At 41.3% G+C, this 25,306-nt stretch overlaps 2 protein-coding genes across 7 annotated transcripts in view; one reads left to right on the top strand and one right to left on the bottom strand.

The window, feature by feature from the left end:
- The window catches only part of n4bp3 (NEDD4 binding protein 3), a 43,466-nt gene extending 39,903 nt beyond the window's left edge, over nt 1-3,563 (top strand). For all 3 annotated transcript variants that reach the window (XM_080773897.1, XM_080773895.1, XM_080773896.1), the window contains exon 12: nt 100-3,563. In XM_080773897.1, the coding sequence (XP_080630023.1) occupies nt 100-462 (363 nt within the window). In that variant the 3' untranslated portion in view covers nt 463-3,563. The remainder of the gene's footprint in view (nt 1-99) is intronic.
- Nucleotides 3,564-6,513: 2,950 nt separating this feature from the next.
- rmnd5b (required for meiotic nuclear division 5 homolog B) lies at nt 6,514-22,210 on the bottom strand. Of its 4 annotated transcripts, none has more exons than XM_080774196.1 (10): nt 22,141-22,210; nt 20,144-20,347; nt 19,149-19,291; nt 16,137-16,274; nt 15,744-15,844; nt 14,918-15,099; nt 13,327-13,492; nt 11,435-11,537; nt 11,154-11,308; nt 6,514-8,909 (listed from the first exon to the last, which is right to left on the bottom strand). In XM_080774196.1, exons 2-10 carry the CDS (start codon nt 20,280-20,282, stop codon nt 8,846-8,848), a joined length of 1,191 nt encoding a protein of 396 aa, XP_080630322.1. In that variant the 5' UTR covers nt 20,283-20,347; nt 22,141-22,210; the 3' UTR covers nt 6,514-8,845. The 4 variants fall into 4 exon arrangements, with proteins under 4 accessions (XP_080630322.1, XP_080630325.1, XP_080630323.1 ...); XM_080774199.1 differs by having other exon boundaries at nt 14,933-15,099; XM_080774197.1 differs by having other exon boundaries at nt 20,144-20,350; nt 22,141-22,200.
- Nucleotides 22,211-25,306: the final 3,096 nt, after the last annotated feature.

Below are 25,306 nucleotides of genomic sequence, written 5' to 3'. Positions count from 1 at the left end.
TATTATTTACAGATTGCATAGTATAAAGAAAAGCTCTAGAACATAGATTGGAAAGAAACGTGATTATCTAAACATGATTATCGAAAATGGCTTGTCAAGGTGATCCGCTACCAGAGGGAGCTGCAGGCCAGCTACCTGGAGATGTTCCACCGCAACGAGGCCCTGGAGCAGGATCTGCAGCTCCTCCGAGGCGCCGGGAGGGAGTGCGGAGAAGGAGCAACAGGAGGAGGAGCTGCAGGAGGAGGAGGAGGAGGAGGAGGAGGAGGAGGAGGAGGAGGAGGAGGAGGAGGAGCAGGGGGAAGAGGAGGTGGAGTGGACAGCAGGAACGGCACGCTGGAGAGGGAGTTTCCAGAGAGGAGGAGGGGGAGGAGGGAGGGGAGCGTGGGAGGCGGCGAGGAGGAGGACGAGAGACCTTCCTCGGGTCTGCCGTGGATCGAGAGGATTGAATCCTCTGAGATCTGACTGTGTGGACGACGGCCACCGCGCATGCCCATAATACCCTCAACCTTTTTGACCCCATAACCCCCCCCCTGTCATCATAACGGGGAACTTGGTCTAGAGCTAATGCGACTGCACTTTGGCTGCTTTCCTCCATCTACACGCCAAAGAACATTCACCCGAAAAATGGCCTACAAGAACACAACGTGTCTCGACACGTTTCGAGCTTGTAGATCGGCCATTTTTTTTTGGGGGGGGGGGCGAATGTTCACCCCAGAATAGGCATGGTTTCAGTGTGAAGGAGCATTTCACCCATCCAGTGTCAACCTTATCTTCATATGAGTGCTCCTCACTAATGCTCATTATTCCATTCTACTGTACTCTATCCATGTGCATGACTCTTTAAGGACCTGATGAACTAGCTGCCAGTCAGTGAGTTCCAACCTGTGGGACGGGACCCACTGGTGGGCCACGAGGGTATTGCAAGTGGGCCAAAGAAAATGCAAGGTTTCGTAAAAAAAGTGAGAGAGAGAGAGGAAAAAACTTGAAAAATGTGTTTTCAGTTTGCCAATAAATAGGGACTTAATAGTACTTTACCAAGCCGGGAACACAATAGATTAATTATTAAAAAATAAACATTCTCTGAAAATGCACGTGGCCCATCCATGTACAGTAAGTACAGTATGGGTAGGCTGCAAACACTTTAGAGATTTTCAAGTGGGCCCCAGATGCCAAAAATATTTGGCACCACCGGCCTATGACATCCACCAACCATACCTCTATATGCCATGATCCACGGGTCCATGCCCTTGTCCATTCTACAGATGCCTTTTAAATCACTAGTTCTCACACTTTTGGGTTATTGGGTTAAACACTATTAGGGTTATCCATTATTTTCTTAATATATTTATTATATATATCAACAAATTTCAATAAAACATTTCTAATAGATTTTTTTTAATATAATCGACGTCACTAAATCGATTCGTCTGATTAACTGAAGCCCTATTGTAGTACAACGTCGTACAACGATGTCATGCAACAAAAAAAAATGTTGTGAGCTTGTAAATCGGCATTTTATTTCTATTTCGGAAAATGTTTTTGGGAAAAATTACATTTCCCACAAAAAATATTATTTAATTAAAATGTATTATTTTTTATAATCAATTACATCGATTCATTTGATTAACTATTGCACCTTTATCTCTCACACACACACACACACACAGACACACAAACACACACACACACACACACACACACTGGTACTAAGCAATGCTACAGAATTGCATCAAAACATTCTATCCATCTATGACAAAAAGAACACTATCATCTGTATAAGCTTCAATAATGTACCCTCTCTGACTTTGTCGCAATAAATAACCTGTAATCTGTTACTATAAATGAATGAACACATGAATGTGTTGATTACTATTATATTTGGTTTGATACCGTAGTTACACTTGGTTGGGACTGCTGTATAGTTTGGGCTGTAAGTCGAGGATGCAAAGAGATTTGGTTTGGCCCAGTGGTGTCCCACTTGGGGTCCGGGAACCCCATAGGGTTATGGGGGTGCCAAAGATCAGAGGGGGTGGCGTGAGGCCTTGTCTGTCTGCTTGTAGCTGTAGGTGGTTGCTGTAACATGTTACAAAAAAGCATAACTCGCTTTCATCCATTTGAACCTGGCAACGCTATTTTTGGGCATGTCATTTTGTCAAAAAATAGTCCTAGAAATGTTCTAACGCGTTGCCATGTGACGCACTGTGAGCTTGTAGATCAGCTATTTTCGCTCTCCATAATACAAGAACTATGTTGGGTGTGCGTACAAACACACACAGACAGTACACACACACACACACACACGCACACACACACACACACACACACACACACACACACACACACACACACACACACACACACACACACACACACACACACACACACGTGGGTGGTCTCAGCTTTAGAAGGGGGACTCCAAGGGAAACTGTTTGGCAGCCACTGCTGTACTTATTGTTCTTTGGATTCAGGGTACGACCTTGGATCTGGCAGGCTAGCTGGCCTGCTGGGGTTAAGTGTCTAGGATTAGAGCTATCTGATTATCTTATCTTATTATCTCGATTATCTGATGCCAAGGCACTAATTATATTTTGCCATTAAGAATACTATATGTACTACAAAAGGAAAGTTTATATTTTTGGATGTTTGTTTTTACTCCAATTTCTGCCACATGATCAATTGTACATATTATTAACTGCCTTTTTTGTTTTTGTTTTTTCACTGTATGTCAAACTCACTCGTATGGACATAACAGGCCTCCTTTTACATCATTTAAGTCACTGTTTCCCAAACACTGGGCCGGGGCCGGGACCCATTTGTGGGTCGCGGACACATTTTCATGGGTCCCCTTATTTTTGGTTTCCTACATTTCGTTTGGAATTTGTATTATTTCAAAACATTTTCAAAAAACATTCATGAATAAAGTAAAGAAAAATCTAAGAAATTCCATGAATTAGAAAATAATTAAGAATAGCAGATCTACAAGCAAAAAGTTTGGGAACCACAGATTTAAATGGACTGAGTGTTGAATCCGATCGATCCTGCTGGTTGAGACCATTCATTACACACTGGCTGCGAATGGCACGCATCAGAACACTTGCCGCCATTGTTGTCCTATGTATATAGTACAATCTTAGAGTATATTTAGTACAATAGTACATACAGCATACTACCCCGTCAATGTGCGCTGTCCGAACTGTGTTCCAATAATGCTACTACTCTATTTCCAGACATCGCTGCACGGTTGAATAAATATCGTGTGTGTTCTCAATTGGATGTTTTCCCAGCGCAGCAGCGCTTCCAGTTGGTGCTATGAGTGTGGACGTCAGTCAGTAGCCTACTGCGTCACAATTGGCATTTAGAATTGTGCCGAATAGTGGAGACCTGCCACTACACAACAGCTAACGTTGTACATTGTATACATAAAAAAAGATTCACGAAAATTCAAATACCAGCTCTGTTTTGACCTTGACTTTCAACCTTTATTGTTTTGAAAGTTTGTTTATGTACACTGTGCAGTATGGATGTTATATTATGTTTGTTCTGGATTTATAATAAACATTTTATTGTGGTGTTGAAAATCGTCAGTCAGATAGCCTATGCCCTATAGGCCTAGTCTAGAACAATACGATATGATACATGCACTGATTGTCAACAAATGGAACCAAATGCACTCTTATAGGTCTGTAGAAATGTAACATATAAGGAGCTTAAAGGTGCCGCAGTGGTAAAGGATCCATAATTGGAACGTTAATTATGAATTGAGTGTGCAAAACCATACCTATTAGATTGTTATCACCATGAAACTTCCAAAGTTGAGTACTTACACGAACACAATGATTTATTGTATTACAAATTTTACATTTAAAAAGTTAGTCATTATGTAGGAAAATATACAAAAACTACTACTGTGGAAGGGTTATCATGTATTAATTTACTTGTATTGATCCTATAAACAATTTAATATAGGTCTAGTTTTTCCCACCAATTTGGAGCTCTGGTTCATGGACTAAGAACCAAAAAGAACTGAACCGGTTCCCATTGGGAACCAACCGGTGGAAAGGGGGTCATACTGTAGGCTACACCTGATCATAACTGAACACCAGGCCGAGCCAATATCAACTGGAGAAACTAATTGGCAAACTGATAGAGCTGTTTATAAATTCTACAGTTCAACAGGGCATAAACTCAGGCTGCCCCTGAGCGCAACAATAAAACAGCCAGAGATGAGAGATGAGATGGGGGCTTTATGACAGCACTAACCAGAGAGAGGAGGTGGCTTGCAGCAGGGCTAATTAAATATGCTTTTTAGAGGCTTGGCCTTGGGTCCTTTTCACTGTGTGTAGCCAGTGGTGGAACGTAATGAAATACATTTCCGTACATAAGGACAATTTTGAGGTGCTTTTACTTTGAGTATGTAATGTAACGCTCACATAGCACCTCCCTTACACACAGTGTTGGGAAGGAGGACTCCGATTTTAGACGTAAGTATTGATACTACAATGTAGAAATACACTACATGTCCTGCATTCAAAATACTTTAAAGTCAAAGTACAAAGGTATTTTAGCACCATAATATACTTAAAATAGCAAATGTAAAAGTGCTCGTTATGCAGAATGGCCATTTCAGAATCATATTACCATACCATGTTATTGGACTATGATTATTGATTATTAACCACTTAAGTCCAATACTCACTTAGCCTTTTGGAAAATAGCCGGTCTGGAGGGGTGAAAGGTTGACTAAGATGCAGACATAAGAGGATCTCTGTTTGCTCAAGGAACACAACAAATATAAACGCCCTCAAAGATAAAAGATACCAGGAAGTGACCCACACATTTAACAAAAAACAAGTTGAGTGCTGGAAAGTACCAGAATGTAACCGCTTCAACCCTCTGTTCTTAGTCAAACAGCCCTCAGATCTGTTCTTAGTCAAACAGCCCTCAGATCTGTTCTTAGTCAAACAGCCCTCAGTTGCAACTGTAGGCCTACACTTTATTGGTGTCGTGTGTGAATGCATATAAACTTATAAAGTAGGAACTAGGAATCCATGCATGCACAGGTTTATTTTTAATTCAGGGTCATAACATGAATATTTGTGAGCAGCATGTGTGTGTGACTCACCACCGGGTCCTTTACCTCTCCATCTCATCTGTTACATAAACCTGAGCTTCATATTCAACTGCATGGCTCAAATCAAGCCAAGGACCATCCACTACTAGAGCAGCATATCAAGGACCCCCAAATCCATATGGCCTGTGGACACTGGACACTTATCTGAAAATATGTTGTGCCATACAGATGTACTATATAATATTATTGTATTCTCTACCATATCTATATAGATGTAGTCTGTAGTGGTCATCAGTATTAACATACGCTACCATAGATATACTAGTTATATTATACTAACATAATAACTAGAATAAAAACAAAAGTGCCTTTGCATTCATAGCCCCCACTCGGTGGAATAAAAGTAATCTGCTAAAAATTCACTTGTTTCCTAAGCAAGATCACCTTGTAACTGTATATATTATGTTTTGTGATTTGTATATTTTGTTGTCCGACTCTGTGTTTTCTCAGTTTTGAAAGGCCCCATATAAACAATCTTTACCTAACCAAACAGATTATTATTATAAGTGGAGATTAATCATACACTGAAAGTCTTGATGAACCAAAAGCACTAATATCCAATAGATTTGACAGACTTGCCTGCTATAACATGAGCTTAATTTCCCCTTTGAGGGAGTAGTGTCATAAAATAGTTGATGGAATGCAACAATAGCTCCACCAAGTGGTGTTAAAAGGAATTTAACAACCAACAATATTATTCACTGAAAGCTATAATGGCACTCAAAACCATTGGCTTTTGGAGTATAAAGTTATTATTTTATTTTCAGATGCAAGTATATGAAACATGTTAGAGGATAAATATTTACAATTAAACTTGCATTAAACAAACAATAGCAGGAAAATGCAAACATTGAACAAAAGATATCCAACAGAAGAACAGTAGAGGCTAGCAGTCTATATGTGGAGAGATGAAGATGAAGCGATGAGTGATTGTCAACCAAAGGAGAATAAAATGAAATAAAATAACGCAAACTCAAGTGAACAAGAGTAAGAAAAAAACAAATCACACAATGTGTGCTTTTCCTCAAACCAAACAGAAACTTAAGAAAGGGGAGAAAAGACACTATAGTTCATCTTAAATTGTAGCATAAAACCAGTGATGATATCGTTGCCGTCAGGAAGAATCCTCGTATCTCTGTCCACATTCCAACTTTTTCCCCCCCACATAAATGAATGCCCTACTTTGTTATACGACTGTGTCGCATTAAAGTATCGAAAATAATTGTGCTATATTTAAAGAATTCCGAAAGTATAAGCAAAAACTGGGTAAGTAGTCTGCAGGTTTTATAAATACAGAACCAATGACCGTATGACTAAATATTAATTATTAACTATATTGGATCCCATTGGGGTGTGTGTGTGTGTGTGTGGTCCACAACCCCCCCCCCCCCCCCCCCCCCCCCACTTTCCCTGAAAAGCAACCGTGTTGGACATACAAGGTTCCCACCCAACAGCAACATTGTGTTGCATGGTCAGTGTGAGTGTTTTTGCTGGTGCAGCGCTTGCCAAACAAATAAGCCTCATTCTTGTGAGGTGACATCACCATATTCAAGGGGTTATGTGTATGTATGTATATGTACACACATGTATACATACACACACACTGTATATCAACGATATTGGGCACAAACCTCTTATCTTCATATTTTGACTTTGTTCTTTTAGGGTTTTTTATATATGTTTTTTAATTAATGCCATACTTGTATTGATCATACTAGTGTCAGAATAGAAAATCTACAAGCTCAAAACACGCCACATCACGACATGTTTTGAGCTTGTACAGTAGGTCTATTTATTTTATTTGAATTCATCAAAGTAACAATTTTGAACATAAGGTTTCCACCCAACAGCAATGATATACATATACACACATAGTTATTGATTCAGTGTGGAATATCTACACAAACTATAGTACATCCTGGCTTGGACCCCCAGGTGTAATCTGAAACTGTGTTTTGGTTGAATAACACAAATTCCAAGAGGGCAAAACGTCCCAACTAGTTAACCATTGGCTTTAACATTCAGTCGTAAATGTACGCCGAATTTGATCATCTCAGCCTGCCTATTAAAAAAATGACACTCCACATGCACTAAAGCAGACAAATAGTGTGCTTCGGTGCAAATGTGAGATTCATGTTTTCAATAGCACCAGAATGTGTCTTTAGTTTAGCAGGTTCCACTCCCTACCACTCCCTGGTATGAAATCTGCATTAAAGTAGTATATTTGTCACCATGTATACAATGAGCCCTGAGGAGATGATGTATGAATTTTTCAATGTTTCTATTCTGACTCAAACCTGAAATCAAAGCCAAACATTACGCAGCAGCAGCAAGCAGCAGAGGCGTTTTCTATGTGAATATATATTGAAAAATTAGAGCCACAATGATCAGAAGACCTCCCCACACCCGTAACAAGTAAAGCTAAATCACAAGCCTACAGTCACCGCAAGATAGACCTAGATGGCTATCGTCACATTTGATTTAACTATACGTCTCCAAATCACACTGTGTGCAAAACCGAGGATACACAAGGCAGGACTGCGTAGCTAGCGAGACAAATGGTAAACAAAACCAAGAAAGAATCCTGTCGTAGGTTGTTAGTATTGAAGGTTATGCTGTATTGTCAGTTACGGGCATTGTTTACATTAACTTACTATCTTACAAGTCGTCTCAGCTCTAGCAATGAAGAATAGAAACAAAGCACATTTCACAGTAGTATATTTTTGTTTGTCTTTTTTGTTTTTTTTGTGGTATTTCTGTTAAATACATATACGGAAACAAGACACATGGCTTCCATGAAGAGGATACAACTTGCTGCTGGTGCAGTCGGTCACAAGGCAGAGTTGTGTTTTCGCCAACAGTCTTGTTTAGCGTCCGACCGATTACACCCCCCAAACACCAGCCAGCGCGCCGACCCGTGACTTCAAAACTACACGAGGCCTTTATTGTCACCAAGAGGACAAATGCTTCACATTTCACAATCAAAAAGTGTCCAATACCAACTCAGAGTCCTAATGGTTCCCTCCACCAGCAAACAATAACCCTTCAATACAATTTATATTTGAATATACTTTCGCAAGAGTCTTCTCTGGACTTAGTTCCTCCGTTATAATAAAAGTTAAATACTATCCTGAAACTGCCTAACCCATAGCATGTACCCACTCTATACCATTCATAATCATTCAGCCCATTCAGTCAGAAAGGGTTTAAAAGAAAATAGGGGGGGGGGGGGGGGGGGGGGGGGACAGGCGCGGTTGTTCTTAAGCCAACTCAAACTGTTGATAAAACCAAGAAAAAAAACATGATGCAGTACATATACTCTAAAAGTAAAAAGCCTAGAGAACCTTTGCCGGGCATTTGCAAGAATTTAGTTTCAACGAACAATCCTTTTTTTTTCGGAGGCACTCCTCTCATTAAAAGACGGACTCCTCACTTCATTTCACTCCGGGTCGGAGCTGAGCCGTCCCTACTCGTCTCTGTACACCAGGAGCACATGGAGGGGGGTGGGGTGAGGTGGGGGTCCAGGGTGGAGGAGAAATGGCCTTGGGGCCAAAAGGCTCTCCGGGCAGGGGGGAGCACTGCGATACAACCTGGATGCGCACAATAACAGGCCAGGGGACGAGAGCCAAGAGCGGACATAGGGAGGGAGGAAGATAGGGAGGGAGGCCTCCAGGGAAACTTGAGCCTTTTTACACACGAGGAGAGCAAACGCTATCAAAAGTAGATTTGCTTGGCATCTGACGGGTTCTGCTCCATGGGGCAATACGGGCATTTCAGCCTGAGGAGAGACAAGAGGGAAGGATGTGAGAAGTACTTAAAGCAGCACCATGTAAACATTTTAAACTATATACCAGTAGCATATCATGTCCCATAAAATTATAAAGTAAAAATATCTAAGCAATATTTATGGACTGTTTGACCGTTGTATTCTCGGTCAGTCACACACCATGTGCACAGCGAAAATAGCAAGTCCTACTAGCTCACACAACGCCTACTGCTGCAAAGTGAGCTTGGTAGACCCCATAATAATTCTAGAACTGAATTCCTAATAAATCACGTTAGTCACACAAAGGCAGAAGTTCCAATGAAGCGTGAACTGGCCACATCACACCGCGTCCTCGCCGGACACGCTCGCTTCCAGTTAAGATGTAAACAGACTAGAGTGAAACTAAATTAGTCTGTGGGAACTTTTACAAACTATTGAAAACAAAGAGTCAACAGCGGAGCCCCCATATCATGAAGATGCTTCTTCAATGGTAAGATGACTGACACGTTATTATAATGGCAGTGTGTGTATAATGGATAATGGGTAAGAATCTACCATATAAAACGATGCCTTTCATGGTCAATTTCAAGCCCTCACAAGTGTGATCAAGGAGGGAAAACACAAACAGCCAATCAGACATGCTGAACAAGTGTCCTGCGTCTGGTGCAAGACAAGGGTCCATTTGGTTATATTTGTAGTTTGTACGCTCTCAGAGTTTAATTAAAGGGGGTGTAACTAACAAGTGATGTTTTTTGTCTATATAGTTGTGGAGTGTCACGTCACTTGCATGACTGAGCAGAGACACAGAGAATCTTGGGTAATGAAGGCAAAGACGATGGCAGCCATGTTATTTAATTCCAAAGTGGCGGCTGATACCCAAAACGACAATAGGTCGGCAATAGGCGGCCCGCGGGCCAAAACTGGCCCCTCGGAAGTTATTTCTGGCCCGTGAGATTATTCTGAGAATTACGTTTTGTTTTAGGTTTTTTCCCGCCTTCTCAATATTGGATTGACAGTCCCACATATACAGTACGCTATTATTTATGGCTATAAATGTCCGAATAGAGAATATATTCCCACCTGAAGGATCAGATGCTTATTAAACTTGTATTGATGTTGAGAAACCGGAGCGCGCACGAGCAGACAATTAAGCAGGCATGGTATTCAGCAGCAGTGCACACGGTCACACTGGCTGCGCACCTCATCAAAGTTCTTCAGCTTTCGTCATTGTTTTCTTGGGTGGAAACTACACATCTTTATCAGGTGATATTCATGCTTCACGATCTTGTCGTGTAAAATTATATTCTTTGCAAGCAAGCAGCCAAAACGTCACGGCAAAGCCTTTGTGCTTCAAAACGCTTTGCATTGACGAGACCATGCAGGTAGTATAAACAGTTTACTGCAGCTGGACGGAATCAATCTATTAATGACCAATTTATTCTCCGACCCGAAGGTGTAACAAGTATATTCAATCTCCATTCTCAAGCTGCACCCACACCGCGCAAAGATCTGCAGTGCAAAGTGATCCTACTATCAATCATGGTTATACTTTAGCCTACGCCTGGCAGAAGAGAGTAGTTAGGAGTTAGGCTCCACTATGGTGGGTGGGGGAACAGCTTGTTTGCTGTTTATTATGCCACTTTACATTTTGATTCATTCTCTGCATCACAAATGTAGGCCTAGCCTACTTGTAAGGGTGTCTGATATAGTAAGGGTGTCACATACTTGTAAGGGTGTCACATATATGCAGCTTGTTTATTTTGATCCATTCTCTGCCTATCAGGGTGTGGTGGTGATGCATGGTGACCAAACTGTGCCAACCAACATATGGGTGTGGTCCAAAGGAAAGTGGTCTACCGACTGAGCAACCTGGAAACAATGCTCTGATCAGCAAGTCCCTGGATCAATTCTCGGACGGACGGACCATTACCGAACTAGACCTGTACGTGCCCGCCGGCCACTGGCCTACTTGAGAACGATGCAACTTGGGAACCTAATAATACCCGTTGTCAACTTGTCATAGCACCCGTTTTAACTATCTGTCTGTGTCCCTTTTGTGCCCATACTGTATATGCAGATGTCTGTATCTGCCTGTGTCTGAAGAGTGCTGCAAACTGACTGTGAAAAGTGGACTGGTTAAGTAATCAATTGGCTGGTGTAGTAGGTCATCCACCTACTCTCCAGCTCCACATCTCCTGTCTCTCTCCACTGTCACTGTTCATAAAAAAGGCAGGAAATGTTGTGTTCTTCACTTACTTCCCAGCATTAGTGAGTTTGTTGAGGGCGTCTCTGGAGATGACGTGGCCACAGATAAGCTTCATCGGCGGGTTACTCTCCGAGGTCTGCTGCCGGAGGATGGGGCAGGCGAACACCGAGTGATACCAGCACTTCTTCCCCAGGTCAATTTCAATCTACACGCCACCGCAAAGACAAGGTGTGAACAAAGAAATTAATAATAATTCAACTCCATCTGTACACTTTCAGATTTATGGGGGTCCTTGAAATTAAAAAAGGTCGAGAACCATCCATGAACTTACAGGCAGCTCGTCCTTGTGTGTCCACACGCCACTGCATTGTCTCTGTTCTATCACCTGCTTGATGTTCATCAGCACCGGTAAGGCCATGCAGCCTGATGCAAAGCTAAGGAGAAACCACATACAACAATTTAGGCATTTAGCAGACACTTTTAATCCAGAGCGATTTACGGTAAGCAAGAACAACACATAATACATCAAATACATAGAAAGAAATGGTCATCAAGAATTATAAGTAAGCTAGGAAGTTGAACCTAACATCCGTTATCCCTCCTTGATAACATAGCACAGTGCTATGACTACATCAATTGCTATCTAAATTACATAAGTTGAGCCTTTGCATACGCCTGAAGATGCCTTTTATCACTTTTATGTAAAAAAAAAAACATCAAAGTCTAGTGCAGTGTAGGAGTCCACCAGCAATATGTGTGGAGAGGAATTGACTGTATAAACAGGGCTGCACACAACTCTTTTGGTCTAGTACTCAGAGGAGCACCTGGAGGAGTTTCTTGGTGCTCCTAAAATGCGGCGACCCGTCTCGCCGGCTGGATAAAAGAGGGATGAATAACTTGTAGCAAAACGATATTTATTGGATGAGTGGGGAGTCAATGGAGGGTATTGAAACTCCAGATTTAGCCCTAGAATGGCTCTTGTTGTAGATTCATCCCATTATTAAAAAAATCTAAATTTGCTAAAATCTAGGTCCATGTGTGGTCCAGCCATATGGAATGCATATTCTAATAAAAACAACTTAATAAGTTCCTAAGGATAATATGAGCATCAAAGCAATATTTAGATTTTTTATTATTTTGTATTGCACACACACGTTGTGAGCTTGCAGATCAGCTATTTTTTTTAACATGCGACACATCGTACGGCGAAGCATACATCAGGCTTCACTTTTGTTTTTAGCTGAGGCGACGTAGTCAGACACACATGGCTCCTCGGTGCAAAAATAAACAGTGTACACTACCCGACTTTACGATAATAAGGGACAGTATGTCGAGACACGGTGTTCATGTTGGGCAGCAGCAGTGCCAGTCCGCAATGCTTTAAACTCTTCCCACTCCACTATGTCGGAACTAAAACCTTAGTACCCGTAAAAGGTCGGTGGCCGGTGCCTAGGCTGTCAGAGACGGCATCGCACACGAGCAACCATGCTGCTCCAGCACCCGGAAAACAAACACAAGCACAGCGGCAAATGGGAAGAGTGCAAAGCATCCAAAGCATGCCCTTTTACACCGGGGACTACAGTAGTTTGCTATCTGAAACGGAGAAGACGAAACTATTTGTGTCAGGTTTTCTCACCTCCACCCAGCAGAAAGCAGCATGGAATCCTGAATTTTGACGACGCATCCGCGGTGGCGGCGGCGCACCGCTTATGTGCAGCCCTGTGTATAAATGACTATATTTGCTGTGTACTGTAGTGTGCTGATGTGCATCTCACCTAACACTGAGGGGTGACTCTACAGAGAGGCCCGGCAGTGTTTACTGTAGTGTGTTGATGTGCATCTCACCTAACACTGAGGGGTGACTCTACGGAGAGGCTGTGTACTGTAGTGTGTTGATGTGCATCTCACCTAACACTGAGGGGTGACTCTACGGAGAGGCTGTGTACTGTAGTGTGTTGATGTGCATCTCACCTAACACTGAGGGGTGACTCTACGGAGAGGCTGTGTACTGTAGTGTGTTGATGTGCATCTCACCTAACACTGAGGGGTGACTCTACGGAGAGGCTGTGTACTGTAGTGTGTTGATGTGCATCTCACCTAACACTGAGGGGTGACTCTACGGAGAGGCTGTGTACTGTAGTGTGTTGATGTGCATCTCACCTAACACTGAGGGGTGACTCTACGGAGAGGCTGTGTACTGTAGTGTGTTGATGTGCATCTCACCTAACACTGAGGGGTGACTCTACGGAGAGGCCCAGCAGTGCACAGGCGTCCCTGGTGAAGATGTTACAGATCTCTGCCCACTGGTTGGTCTCCAGCAGGCTGCGGTACGGAGAGTTATCGATGCCGTGGCGCAGATATACCAGACTGCCCATTAGAATCTGGATGTCTGGAGAGACAGAGAGACAGAGAGAGAGAGAGAGAGAGAGAGAGAGAGAGAAGACACACTTTAGGGAAGCGGTTCCCAACATTTTCTTGATCGGGGTCCACTTGAACAGTTTGAAAGTGTTGGCTGCCAGATGTAGAATCAGATGTCATGAGGCACAGTGGTTAAGTAGCTGTCCACTACCGCAGAGTCTAGGCGGGTTTCAATCCACCGAGGTGCACCCGGCTTTGTCGAGCATCTATATAAACATTATTGGCTCTTGTTCGGGGAGAGGGAGAAACCGGACGGGAAGATGATATTAGTCATTATTAGGCATGTAATGATATATCATATATCGATATACTGTATATCGATATTATATCCCGACGATATGTATCGATTTATTAAAAAAATTTAGGGGGGCTAGTGTGTGATATGAAATGTGAGCTGTAATCATGCACTAAAAAACAATGACGAAAGATGTTCGGCGACCATCTTTTTTCACTGATGAATATTGAAAACTAAATGGAAACTAAACGAAAACTAAGCTATGATGACTAAAACTAAGACTAAATATTTTGACTATTTTGTCAACAAATAAAAACTAGACTAAAATGTTAGGAAGGGACTAGTGGACAAGAGATCCAATATAAGTAAAAGACAAGTCATTTTACACTTGGTTGCATGCTGAAAATAGCCGATCTACAAGCATGCGATGCGTTGTGAGCTTGTAGATCGGCCATTTTCAGAAAGAGTAAAACCAGCCATTATGACGGCGTCAAGGCCTGCAAAATAATGTCGACAAAAACCAACCATAGATTTAGTCGACTAAAATTGCATGACATTTAGTCGACTAGAAATAGACTAACACAAAAGCATTTCAGATGCCCAGGCGGTGGCGTAACCGTCTGGGCACCCGACTGGTAATCCAGTCGCAGTGTGCCGCGGGTTCGACTCCCGAGCCCGACACGGCCTTTACTGCATGTCTTCCCCCATCTCTCTCCCGTTTCCTGTCAGCCTACTGTCTGTCCCTTAAAAAATCACACCTGTGTGAACTGAGTGGTGCAATCCCCCCCCCCCCACACCCCCCTCCCTCTCTCTCTCTCTCTCTCATTAGCAGCCACAGCAATACCCCTCTCTCTGTTTCTGGTGCCCCCTACTGGTATAAATACGTAACATACTCGTGCTCACGTGCACACACACACACACACACACACACACACACAGGTAAACAGGTACACAGGTACACGGACATTGCTGCTTGTAGGAGTGGTTGCACCACTCAAAAAACCAATAAAAGGCGTAAGCCGCAAAAAAAACATCTTAAAAAAAGAAATAGCATTTCAGATGACTAAACTATGACTAGTGTAAAACTAAATTGAATTTTATTCAAATGACTAAGGTAAAAATCAAAAATGTGCTGCCAAAATCAGCACGGGTGCCACATGCCTACTGTACCAGTACCTCTCTGGTGCTGGGAGGCGAAGGGCTGGAAGTGTCTGGCGTACTGCAGCGCCTCCAGCTGGTTGTTGATGCCTCCGTTCAGCAGGCTGATGAAGTAGAGCCGGTGCAGCTTGAACTCCAGAGTGCTGTTCAGGTCCAGGAGACGCTGGCGATTCGTCACCGCCCACCTATAGGAACGACAACACGATGCCACTCATGGTGTTACCGTAGGAGTAGTGACTATTTCTTTCCATGACGTCGCAAATTAAAGTTGTTTTCCTTTCCTTAACCCATCAGATTCTGATTCTAAAAATGTCTTCTACATCCTGACAGTTTTCTGAAAAAGCTATGTTTCTATGTCAGTCGTTCTTCGGTTTTTCAAAAAATAGCAGAACTACAAGCTCGTAGAGCGCCACTCGGTGGCGCGCTATGAGCTTGTAGATCTGCTATTTTTCAATAGCTAAAGCATAACCTAATGCTAACCAAAAGGGGTTAAAACTACATTGATTGCATACAGATGTGGCTTCTACGGGAGCATCAAGCACGTTTTTACAACCTGGTTAAATCTACACCGGATTGTTATGACTGATAATAAAATCTTGATTCTATGCAGAAAACAAGGCTTTTTTTTTTACTTCCGCACCGGAAGTAAGCTAAACAGTCTCTATTGCTCTATTGCAGTGGTTCTCCGTGGTTCAGTTATAGGTGAAGTATAAAATAAGAGTTAACGTGGTTCAACTGATTTCAATGCTATAGTGCTCTATAGCGTGAAAGAGAAAACCTACTCTAATGCTGGTCTGAGGTGCTCTATAGCGTGAAAGAGAAGACCTACTCTAATGCTGGTCTGAGGTCCTGCATTCTCAAAGCCTCCAAGATCCGGTTCAACTCCAAGAAAGGCTGCTTCATACTCATGTCTATGACGACTCCAGACTCCTGAGAGAGGAGAGGAGAGGAGAGGAGAGGAGAGGAGAGGAGAGGAGAGGAGAGGAGAGGAGAGGAGAGGAGAGGAGAGGTTATTTTTTTTTACATTTTTGAAAATGTATCGATATTTGTCAACAGAATAATTGATACCAGATGAATGGAAACTATTCTAACGATTATGCAACATAATTGCAATTAACTCTAAAACTATCGCAATCATGTGATTATGTAATAATCATGAAACACACACACACACACACATTCCTAACAGCACCGTATGATACAGTGCATCGTGGCTGCTCACCTGGCACAGGTCCTCTGCTACATTCAGCATTCCTTGTCTGTACAGGTGCTCCACGATGGTCTCGCTCAGGTACTTCTGTCTTTCCGGGGAGTCCCACACCGTCTCTGCCACCACAGCACTGACCTCTGCGTCGAAATTCTGCAGGAATATAAATAAAAGGCCAAAAGCTCAGCAGGAATTCCAAAAATGCTCTGTGACCTGGTCATACAAACATCTCTTTGCAACACCTTGGTTAGGGCTGGGCAATAAACCAAAATATATCAAAAGAGATATAGTAGCGTTTTATATATTTATATTTTTTAATAAACCTTAATTAAATCTTACATCTGCACACACACAATGTAAATTAAAGTTGGCAATACCGTAGGTAATTTATGCTTGATGCCTCTTAAATCACAGACATTGCAGACATTGGCCTGCTTTTATTTTAAATCCCTAATTCCCCCAAATCATGGCACAGCCAAATCATCATGCGTGTGTGTGTGTGTGTGTGTGTGTGTGTGTGTGTGTGTGCTCTCTCTAGCTCTGTCTGTGTTACATCATAATGCCTGCATCAGATTGTTTTCCAGCTGTCACAAAAGTATATTATCCTCATTTCATTGCACTTTAGGACAGCTTTTCCCCTGGAAGGGGTGGTAGCAGCGGGACATTAAAGTTGATAAAAATAAGAATTGGCACTGATCAGTCCAGCGGTTTGAGAGATTCGCTCGGAGACAGACACACGCTCACAAAAACTATTTTAAGGAGGAACCAAAAATACTGAATGCAAACTGAAAAGCACGGATACTTCTATGCCACCTTAACTAGTGCCAAATGTCGATTTAAATTTTCTCTGTTTCTCACTTGACAACTAGTCTAGTCATTTCTAGACTCGTCCTGGCTGCGTGTCTGTGATTAACATATTTTAAGACATTGTGTTTTGGGAAGACTTGACCCTATGGTTGGAAAAGATAGGACATTTAGATCCAGGGACATTTATAGCCGCTGCAAAACAGTCAACACACCTTTTACATGGATAATATCCATTACCATCAGTGGTTTTCAACTATTTTGATACCAGGGCCCAGAGTACTATAGACGAATAACAGTTTAAGTCCAAATTTTATTCTGACCACTCCATGAAAAGGCCTAGTTGTCCTGACCCCTTATCCATCATTTATACATTATGGATAATTAGTGTGGACTGTTATTAGTCTATAGTACTCTGCATTTTAGCCACGGACCACCATATGATGAGGTTTAGTCTCTCAGACCCAAAACTAAAGATTGTTTTGGTCCACAATTCCATGCTGGATTTAGGAGAGATAACAGGCAAATGTTGATCAAAATAACGATTCACCTACATTTTCTAATTGTGTACATTCTTGAACAATAATGTAACTCTTGGGAGCGTAAAATGAAACCTTTACGGGTCCATTTGGATTCATTTTACACTCTCAAGAGTGATTGGCAAAATCACGAGATAAAAAATAAAATAAAATGTTAAAGATCTACAGGTCCATCCCAACGAATTAGAATAATCTGAAAAAGTTCATTATTTGCCATAATGTAATACAAATAAATAAACTTTCATGTATTTTAGATTACAGAGCAACTGAAATAATTCAAGCCTTTTATTGTTTTAATATCGATGATTATGGTGTACAGCTCATGAAAATCTAAAAATCCTATCTCAGTGAATTAGAATATTTTACGAAAACACAAAGATAAATGTCGACCATCTGAAACGTATATTAATATATGCATACTACTTGGTCTGGGCTACTTTTGAACAAATTATTTCATCAATGGGGCATGGCATGGAGGTGATCAGCCTGTGGAACTGTTGAGGTGTTATGGAAGCCCAGGTTTGCTTTGATAACAGCCGTAAATGAATTTGTATTGTTCAGTATTATGTCTCACAAATTCCTCTTGACAATACAACCTAGATTCTCTGTGGGGTTCAGGTCAGGACAGTTGGCTGGTCAGTTAAGCACAGTAATACCATGGTCAGAACACCAGTTACCAAATCGAGCTGGAAAGGAAAATTAGCATTTCCATGAAGCTTGTCAACATACTGAAGCACACAGTGCTGTAAAATATCATAATAGATGGTTGTGTTGAGACTCTGGACATGACAAAACACAGTGATGATTTAGGCCATGTTATCTGCTGGTGTTGATCCACTGACTGACTCATGACTGAAAATGTAACAATGGTTTCAACAACACAGCCATCTTTTTAGAGTACTTTGTGCTACAGTATGTTGACAAGCTTCATGGAGATGCTAATTTTCCTTTCCAGCTCGATTTGGCACCTGCCCGCAGTGCCAAAACTACTAGTAATTGGTGTACTGACCATGGTATTACTGTGCTTAACTGACCAGCCAACTGGCCTGACCTGAATCCCACAGAGAATCTTGGTTGTATCGTCAAGAGGAAGGTGTGAGACATAAGACTGAACAACACAAATTAATTTACGGCTGTTATCAAAGCAAACCTGGGCTTCCATAACACCTCAACAGTGCCACAAGCTAATCACCTTCATGCCATGCCCCATTGATGAAATAATTTGTTCAAAAGTAGCCCAGACCAAGTAGTAACTGCATACATTAATATACTTTTCAGATGGTTGACATTTCTTGTTTAAAACATTTTTTTAGTGGTCTCGTAAAATATTCTAATTCACTGAGATAGAATTTTTTGATTTTCATGAGCTGTACGCCATAATCATCAATATTAAAACAATAAAAGGCTTGAATTATTTCAGTCTAAAATCTATGAAAGTTTGTTTATTTTTATTACATTATGGCAAATAATGTTTATATGACAGCCGACCAGAGCAATGGGGTAAAATATACAAACAATAGAAATATGATCGGACAGATCAATACCAATTAGTTACAAAATATGGCTATATGAGAGTAGATGATACGGGACACTACCCTGCCACGGCACGCAGGCAGGGTAATTAAATACATGTATGACAGCCTGTGTAAATGAACTGCTGTGAATTGTCCATCTGTGTCCTTACCCTATCGATGGCTTTGCCCACTTTCGACACGCTGCCGTGGATGTCCTTATGTCGAGAGGCAAGCATCTGTACCGTTTCCTTGATGTTCTTACAACACTGTGCCATTGTTTGAGACAAGACTGATAAATCTGCATCTTGAACCCCTAAAGGAGAGAAACAGGTTTGCAAACAGGTTTGCATGTCAAAACAGGGAGAACAAAGTGATCAACACGCATGTCGTAGGGCAACACTTTTTAATTATGGTAACTCTTGAAATTCATTCCTCTTATTTTGGTCTAGATTGTTCAAACCTGTTGATATTGTTTATGAATCTTATTGATAAAAGGCACGCAATCACCATTTTACCTTTCAAATACTACGATCAAATTTGTGAGTGTTTAATAGCAATGCAATTTTCCCACAATATGTGTAAACATATCTACTCATTACGCTCGTGAAAGTGGACCACAAGCACTGCAGTGCAGTCTATCAAACTGTTTCAAATTATACCAATATGATACTAGCTAGTACTAAATATCTAACCCATTTAATTTAACCGATATTTAAATATATTTTCTTATAGTTAGCTACAAATACTCTTCTCAGCTCACCATGTGTTGTTGTGCGTCTCTAGATGCTGACTAATATGTAAATTACAGTGATTAGAGTGTCAGAATACAGTCCAGTAATCTGTGTGATTTGCAGAGTCCCAATTTAAGGATACCGTCACCGTCTGACAGAAACCTTGTATGTCGTATAGAGGGTATGCACGTGACATCCCCATCATACCCGGAAGTTATGCGGGACCGCAAGTGGCAAAACACTACGTTCTGGCCTCGACAGCCCATACATCTAAACAGAAAAGTCCCATCTAATCCGATTGCATTAAACAACTTTAAAACTCACTTTGCCACTCACTTTATGCATGCGCATACCCTCTATTAACAAGAGCTTGTGAATAATAACCATTAACTACCGCAGGGTCAGTAATGATCGCTTTGGCGTGCGTTTCTTACCGAAGGCGACCAGCTGCCCTCTCAGCTCGCAGACGTTCCTCAGCAGCTCGTCCAGCCGTTCCTCAGACTGGTGGCCGTACATGACAAAACGATGGAGCACCTTCTCCAGCTCCCGCTCCACACACGCACACTGCTCCATGGCTGCTGCTGACTGTCTGGGACACTGACTCACTGGCACGCACACACACACCCCACAACCACCTGCTGCTGGGTCCAACACAAAACAAACACATCACGGATTATTGTGAATAGTAATGTTACGATTTACAATTAAGGCCTTAATCAGACGCTCTTAAACCAGAGATGAATCTTTAAAGCGCATGTATAATCAATTATATTATTGGACATTGTGGATTGTGACGATATAAAAATGACATGAAAATGTTAATGATCAAAATATGCATGAAACTTAAAATGCCACTTGAACCCCCAGCCTCCCTATTCCAGCATGGAATGTTCGTTGAAAGATCTGCTGTTTTACACAGGCTGGGGGAGAGAGAGAATGGGCTCTCAAGACTCAGAATATACAGACTATTGGGTGATTTTCACTCACAACAAAACGATTAGGATTCAACATATAACAATATTTTGCACTCATGCGGCATGCGGCATGAAGAGGAGACTAAGGACCACATGTAAATTTGCATTTGATATTACTGCAGAATCACTAATGGAATTACTCTTGGATTATCAAACATATAACAACACATACAATATAAAACACCATGACAGAGACAGACAACATAACAGCATCCAATACCTCTTCTAGTTAAAAAAAAATAAGATAAAAAAATAGCCAATTCTTTGCTATTTTGATTGGATAAGCAGTGGGGCTGTCATTGTCACGATTCTTCAAATTCACAAATCGAATCGATCTGATAAATTCACACTGTCAAAAAATAAGAGAATCCTGGGTACTGCCATGTAGTGGCTCTTCTTTTAACTGCACTGTGCACTCTTTACTCCAAACTGAAGCCATTCAAGGTCTGGATAGCAATCTGACTTTTGGTTAAGGACAAGGTCATGGATTTGATTGTCTATCATCATTTTGATCATGACAACACTAATTATAAGCAAGTGGATAGCACTGCATTAGGCTACTTCATTGTCACCTACCAATTGTTTACAGTGAGTCTGGAAAAACCTGGCAACCCACCCAACCTACGAGTTTTAAAACAACAAAGAACAAACTGCTGTCTTTTCAACCCATCGACCCGCGTCGCATCTGCTGTCGTGTTGTAACAATGATCAAACTATGATAAGCCATGGTAGTTGTGTTTTTATCTGACCATGAGGAGAAAAATACAACAGCACAGCAAAATCTCTGTCTGGATCGAAAAGTTTGCTTGGTCGATTAATTGGTGGCGATGAGGTTCTAGGGCAGGCCTATTATAAGATATTACATATAGTCACTCACGATGAATTAAAAAAGATATATAAATATATATAGCCTATAGGGTATTTCATAACATCATTTTCACCTCGTATATATTTTGGACGTTAAACGATACGTTATTAAATTAATAAACATAGTATTCGGTGTTAAAGGGACAATGTAACGCACTCATCAGCCCCTTCAATCAAATGGTCATCACTGTAAACATGGAATCTTTGCTACAACCGCTACCGTTGTGTAACATTAACGTTGGGTGGCTTTCAGTGGACCTACACGCATATTTTCTTATTAAAATATAACGCTGACACACATATAACGCACGTCTCCTCTCCTAAAAATAAGAACGAAGCTGTATTTCGCAAACGTAAACAAACATTAAGAACAGTCGCTAGGCTTGACCACAAAAGCTAGCTTGTCGCTAGCAGCTAAACAGTTAAAGGTAACGTTACCCAAGCTGCTGAATGACAGGGCCGAAAATGATTACAAGGCACAATGACAGCCGTTCTGTCGTCTTCGCTTTGTGTTTCGCCCGCAGCGAAACATATATTCGGTTGTCCGGCTCTCAGTTCAACACCAAAACGTTGAAATAAGAAACACTTACCTGTTTTGCTAGCCACTTAGCAAGCGTTAGCGTTAGCCACTTGCCTGCTATGACAGCAACTCACCACCAGGATGGAGGCGGAACTTCCCGTGTCGCATTCTGCCCCGTGACAAGAGAATTTCAAAGTAAGATTGTATTTTAGGCGCATTATGATATAATGCAACAATGTATTAATATTAATGCTTTTAAATGTAGCACTGGATTTGTATCATGGTTGTCATTATTTATTTCAACAAATGATGTATGGTACAATTACAAATAGAATCCAAATTGCTTAGACTGATGTGGAAAAATATCCTCAAGTGGGATCCGGGGACCCCCCAGGGATCCTTGAGGTGGTTCCAGGGGTCCCCAGAAAAAAATGTTAATAAATCCTCAGGTCTTGCAAAGACCATCCTGCAAGGCACTGTAGCCTACAAGGGGGCAGGAGAAGAGGGAGACAAAAGAGATGGGAAGATGGATAGAGAGGGATGGATCGAGAGAGCTGGTCAACAGATCGTCTGTGGTGCCCCAACGACCCTCCGGGGTTACGTGATAGAACGAGAAAGAGAGAATAAATATAGCATCAAAATCTGATCAGTTTAAGGGATATTTCACTTAAAAAAAAACTTTGTCATCTTATTGATTGATTGATTGAAGTATTTATTAACATTTTGCATGCAGAATGGGTACATTTCACATGAAAGCACAACTCAATACAAAGACTATTACTGCAGTGGACAACACACTGATAAAGCATTGCACTTGTTTACAACAGGGTCCATCATTTCTAATTCTACAGAACATTTAGAGACGTACACTTCTATATAAAAAACAGGAAATCATGTAAGGAGGTAAAAAGCTAGGGAAAGGAAACATATACAGTAAGGGTGAAAGGGGACGGGGGATTCCGGTTTTACAGGGGCCAGTTTCGAATCGCAGCCGTCCGTTAGGTGCCCTTTGAGAGCGGTTTTGAAGGAGTCAAGGGATTTTCATGTCTTAATGGCTGTTGGTAGGGTGTTCCACATTTTGGTGGCATAGGATACTCAGTCTCATGTGAACACCCCAGAAAGTTTGTAAGTTGCTTGCTCGATTCAGTATTTAGGTATTATTTGATATTAATTCCTATACAAAACCATTGTAACGTCAAACTCCATTTGAACCACGATAGATTCATCGAAAACACAGACCTTTTTTCTGGTGACTGATGATAATGTCCTTCTAATACGTGAGGGGCAGCTAAAATATAAATATAAAATATCTAAATACTGAATCGAGCAACTTAAAAATCGTCTAGGGTGTTCACATAAGCCAGAGTAGACTATAAAATGACCAAAGGTTTTTTGAAAGTTTAATATCCCTTTAACCCTCCTACTGTATGGGCTCTTTGAAAAGAGCACATCTTAAAGCTTGTAGAAATACTGTAGAAATACATATCAATCCTTGACATCATGAAAATGTTTTAACTTTTAATGTGTATGTCTGTGTTTCTATGTGCAGGGCGTCGCTGAAAATTATATATTTGTCTACGGACCCCCCTCTGAAAAGGCGCCAGGTACTCCCAGAAGAGAAGATTTGTGTTCAAATAAATTCAAAATGATTCAATTTTTTTCAAACATTTTATGGTTTTCTATATTTTTGTGAAGCATTGTTAACTACTTTTGCTGGGTACATATTCAATCTATCAAAGTCTAGGGGGCGGTCACGGCGATAGCCAAATGGTGACGCATACCACATACTGTATATGCAGTGATGACTGGCAGAAAATCGCTGGTTTGAATCCTGAGCCAGTTGGACCTTTCTGTTTCCGGTCTACACTTTTAATTAGGAAGGCGAGAAAATCCGGAATATGCTGTGTATATTCACGCACACACACGCACACACACTTAGCCCTGGTTCTGTGCGTTAGCGAGAGAGAGGCGACGCTAACACACTGGACCAGGGCTAACACACACCATAGCTGGGTCAGCAGGCATACCGAGAATTCATTTGTGTATGATGAGAATTCCAACATTGAAGCAGAAGTCAGAGGTGACAGCATAAACAGTATAGGTTCAAACAATTTCTCATATTAATTAGTCTACAAGCATGCAGTGTCGTTTGTTAATGGTGAGACATACCTAATGCAGATCCCTTTATAGCCCAGGAGAAATGCATGGCTGAGGAGTCAGGTTAAGGGTCTCTATTCAATCTTTTAATGAGATCTGGGCTCTTGCCCAAAATGTCGAGCAAAGCTCCGAACGCATCCATCAAGGGTTGGCATAATTCTCGCCATACAGTACATGACACAACATAGCTCCTGATTCCAAGAAGAGAAACCAGGTTGAAATTACTTAGCCTACTTAGTTTTAGTTGTCTTATTACAATGCAAGAACAATAAGAAATATAGCATAAGCAAATTACGCAAATGGCTGCATGTAGGTATTAGAGGCAGAAGAAGAATTTTCACAAAACAGCAATTTTCATTGGCTCATAAAAACTAAAATATTTCACTTAAAAGATGTACTACGAACTTTTGATCAAATATCCTGGGAGGAGATACATTTGAGCAGTTTTTCATATAATTCAAAATGATCTAAAGGTCAGAGGTCAGAACACGAAAGTTGTTCGGCATGAGGAGACATATGTGTATCTAAGTGTCATTGCCAACGGTCAAACGGTTCATGAGATATGCACGTTCAAAGTTTGCATTTTCAATTTGGCCAATCGTCATGGGCTTCGCATAGTCACCGTTTGGCATGGCCCTCTACCAGATTCCTGCGTTTCACGAAAACCGACTCAGCCAGAACAGCTATTTTTGGCGGAAGAAGGAGGAGAAGAAGAAGAAAAAAATGTTTTAATTGTCATTTAACAACAATAACCAATGAATTACCATGTGTTTATGACATTTACCACACACACACATGGAGATTATATCCCAAATGTGACTTAAATCCCAAAAAGGGTAATTAAGGCGGTTCAGAAATGACAAAGAATTTTATCTTTACTGTTTCAGTTTGTCATACCAACGTCTCTTGAATACCCTGTCACGAGACGGAACACTAGCTTAAACTCACATCCCAAACATAGCACTTGATTTTACTGAATGAAATCATGTATATTTTGTGTGCATGGAGAGATGTGTGCTAACGGAGTGGTTTGGTAGGAGAAGGCGGACGGATAAACGGCCATGTGCTTGTGTACCCCC

Source organism: Protomyctophum bolini, assembly GCF_963924005.1.
Source record: "Protomyctophum bolini genome assembly, chromosome: 10".
Taxonomy (NCBI): Eukaryota; Metazoa; Chordata; class Actinopteri; order Myctophiformes; family Myctophidae; genus Protomyctophum; species Protomyctophum bolini.
Note: the sequence above shows the minus strand (reverse complement) of the source record. Positions and strands in the feature narration are given on the sequence as shown.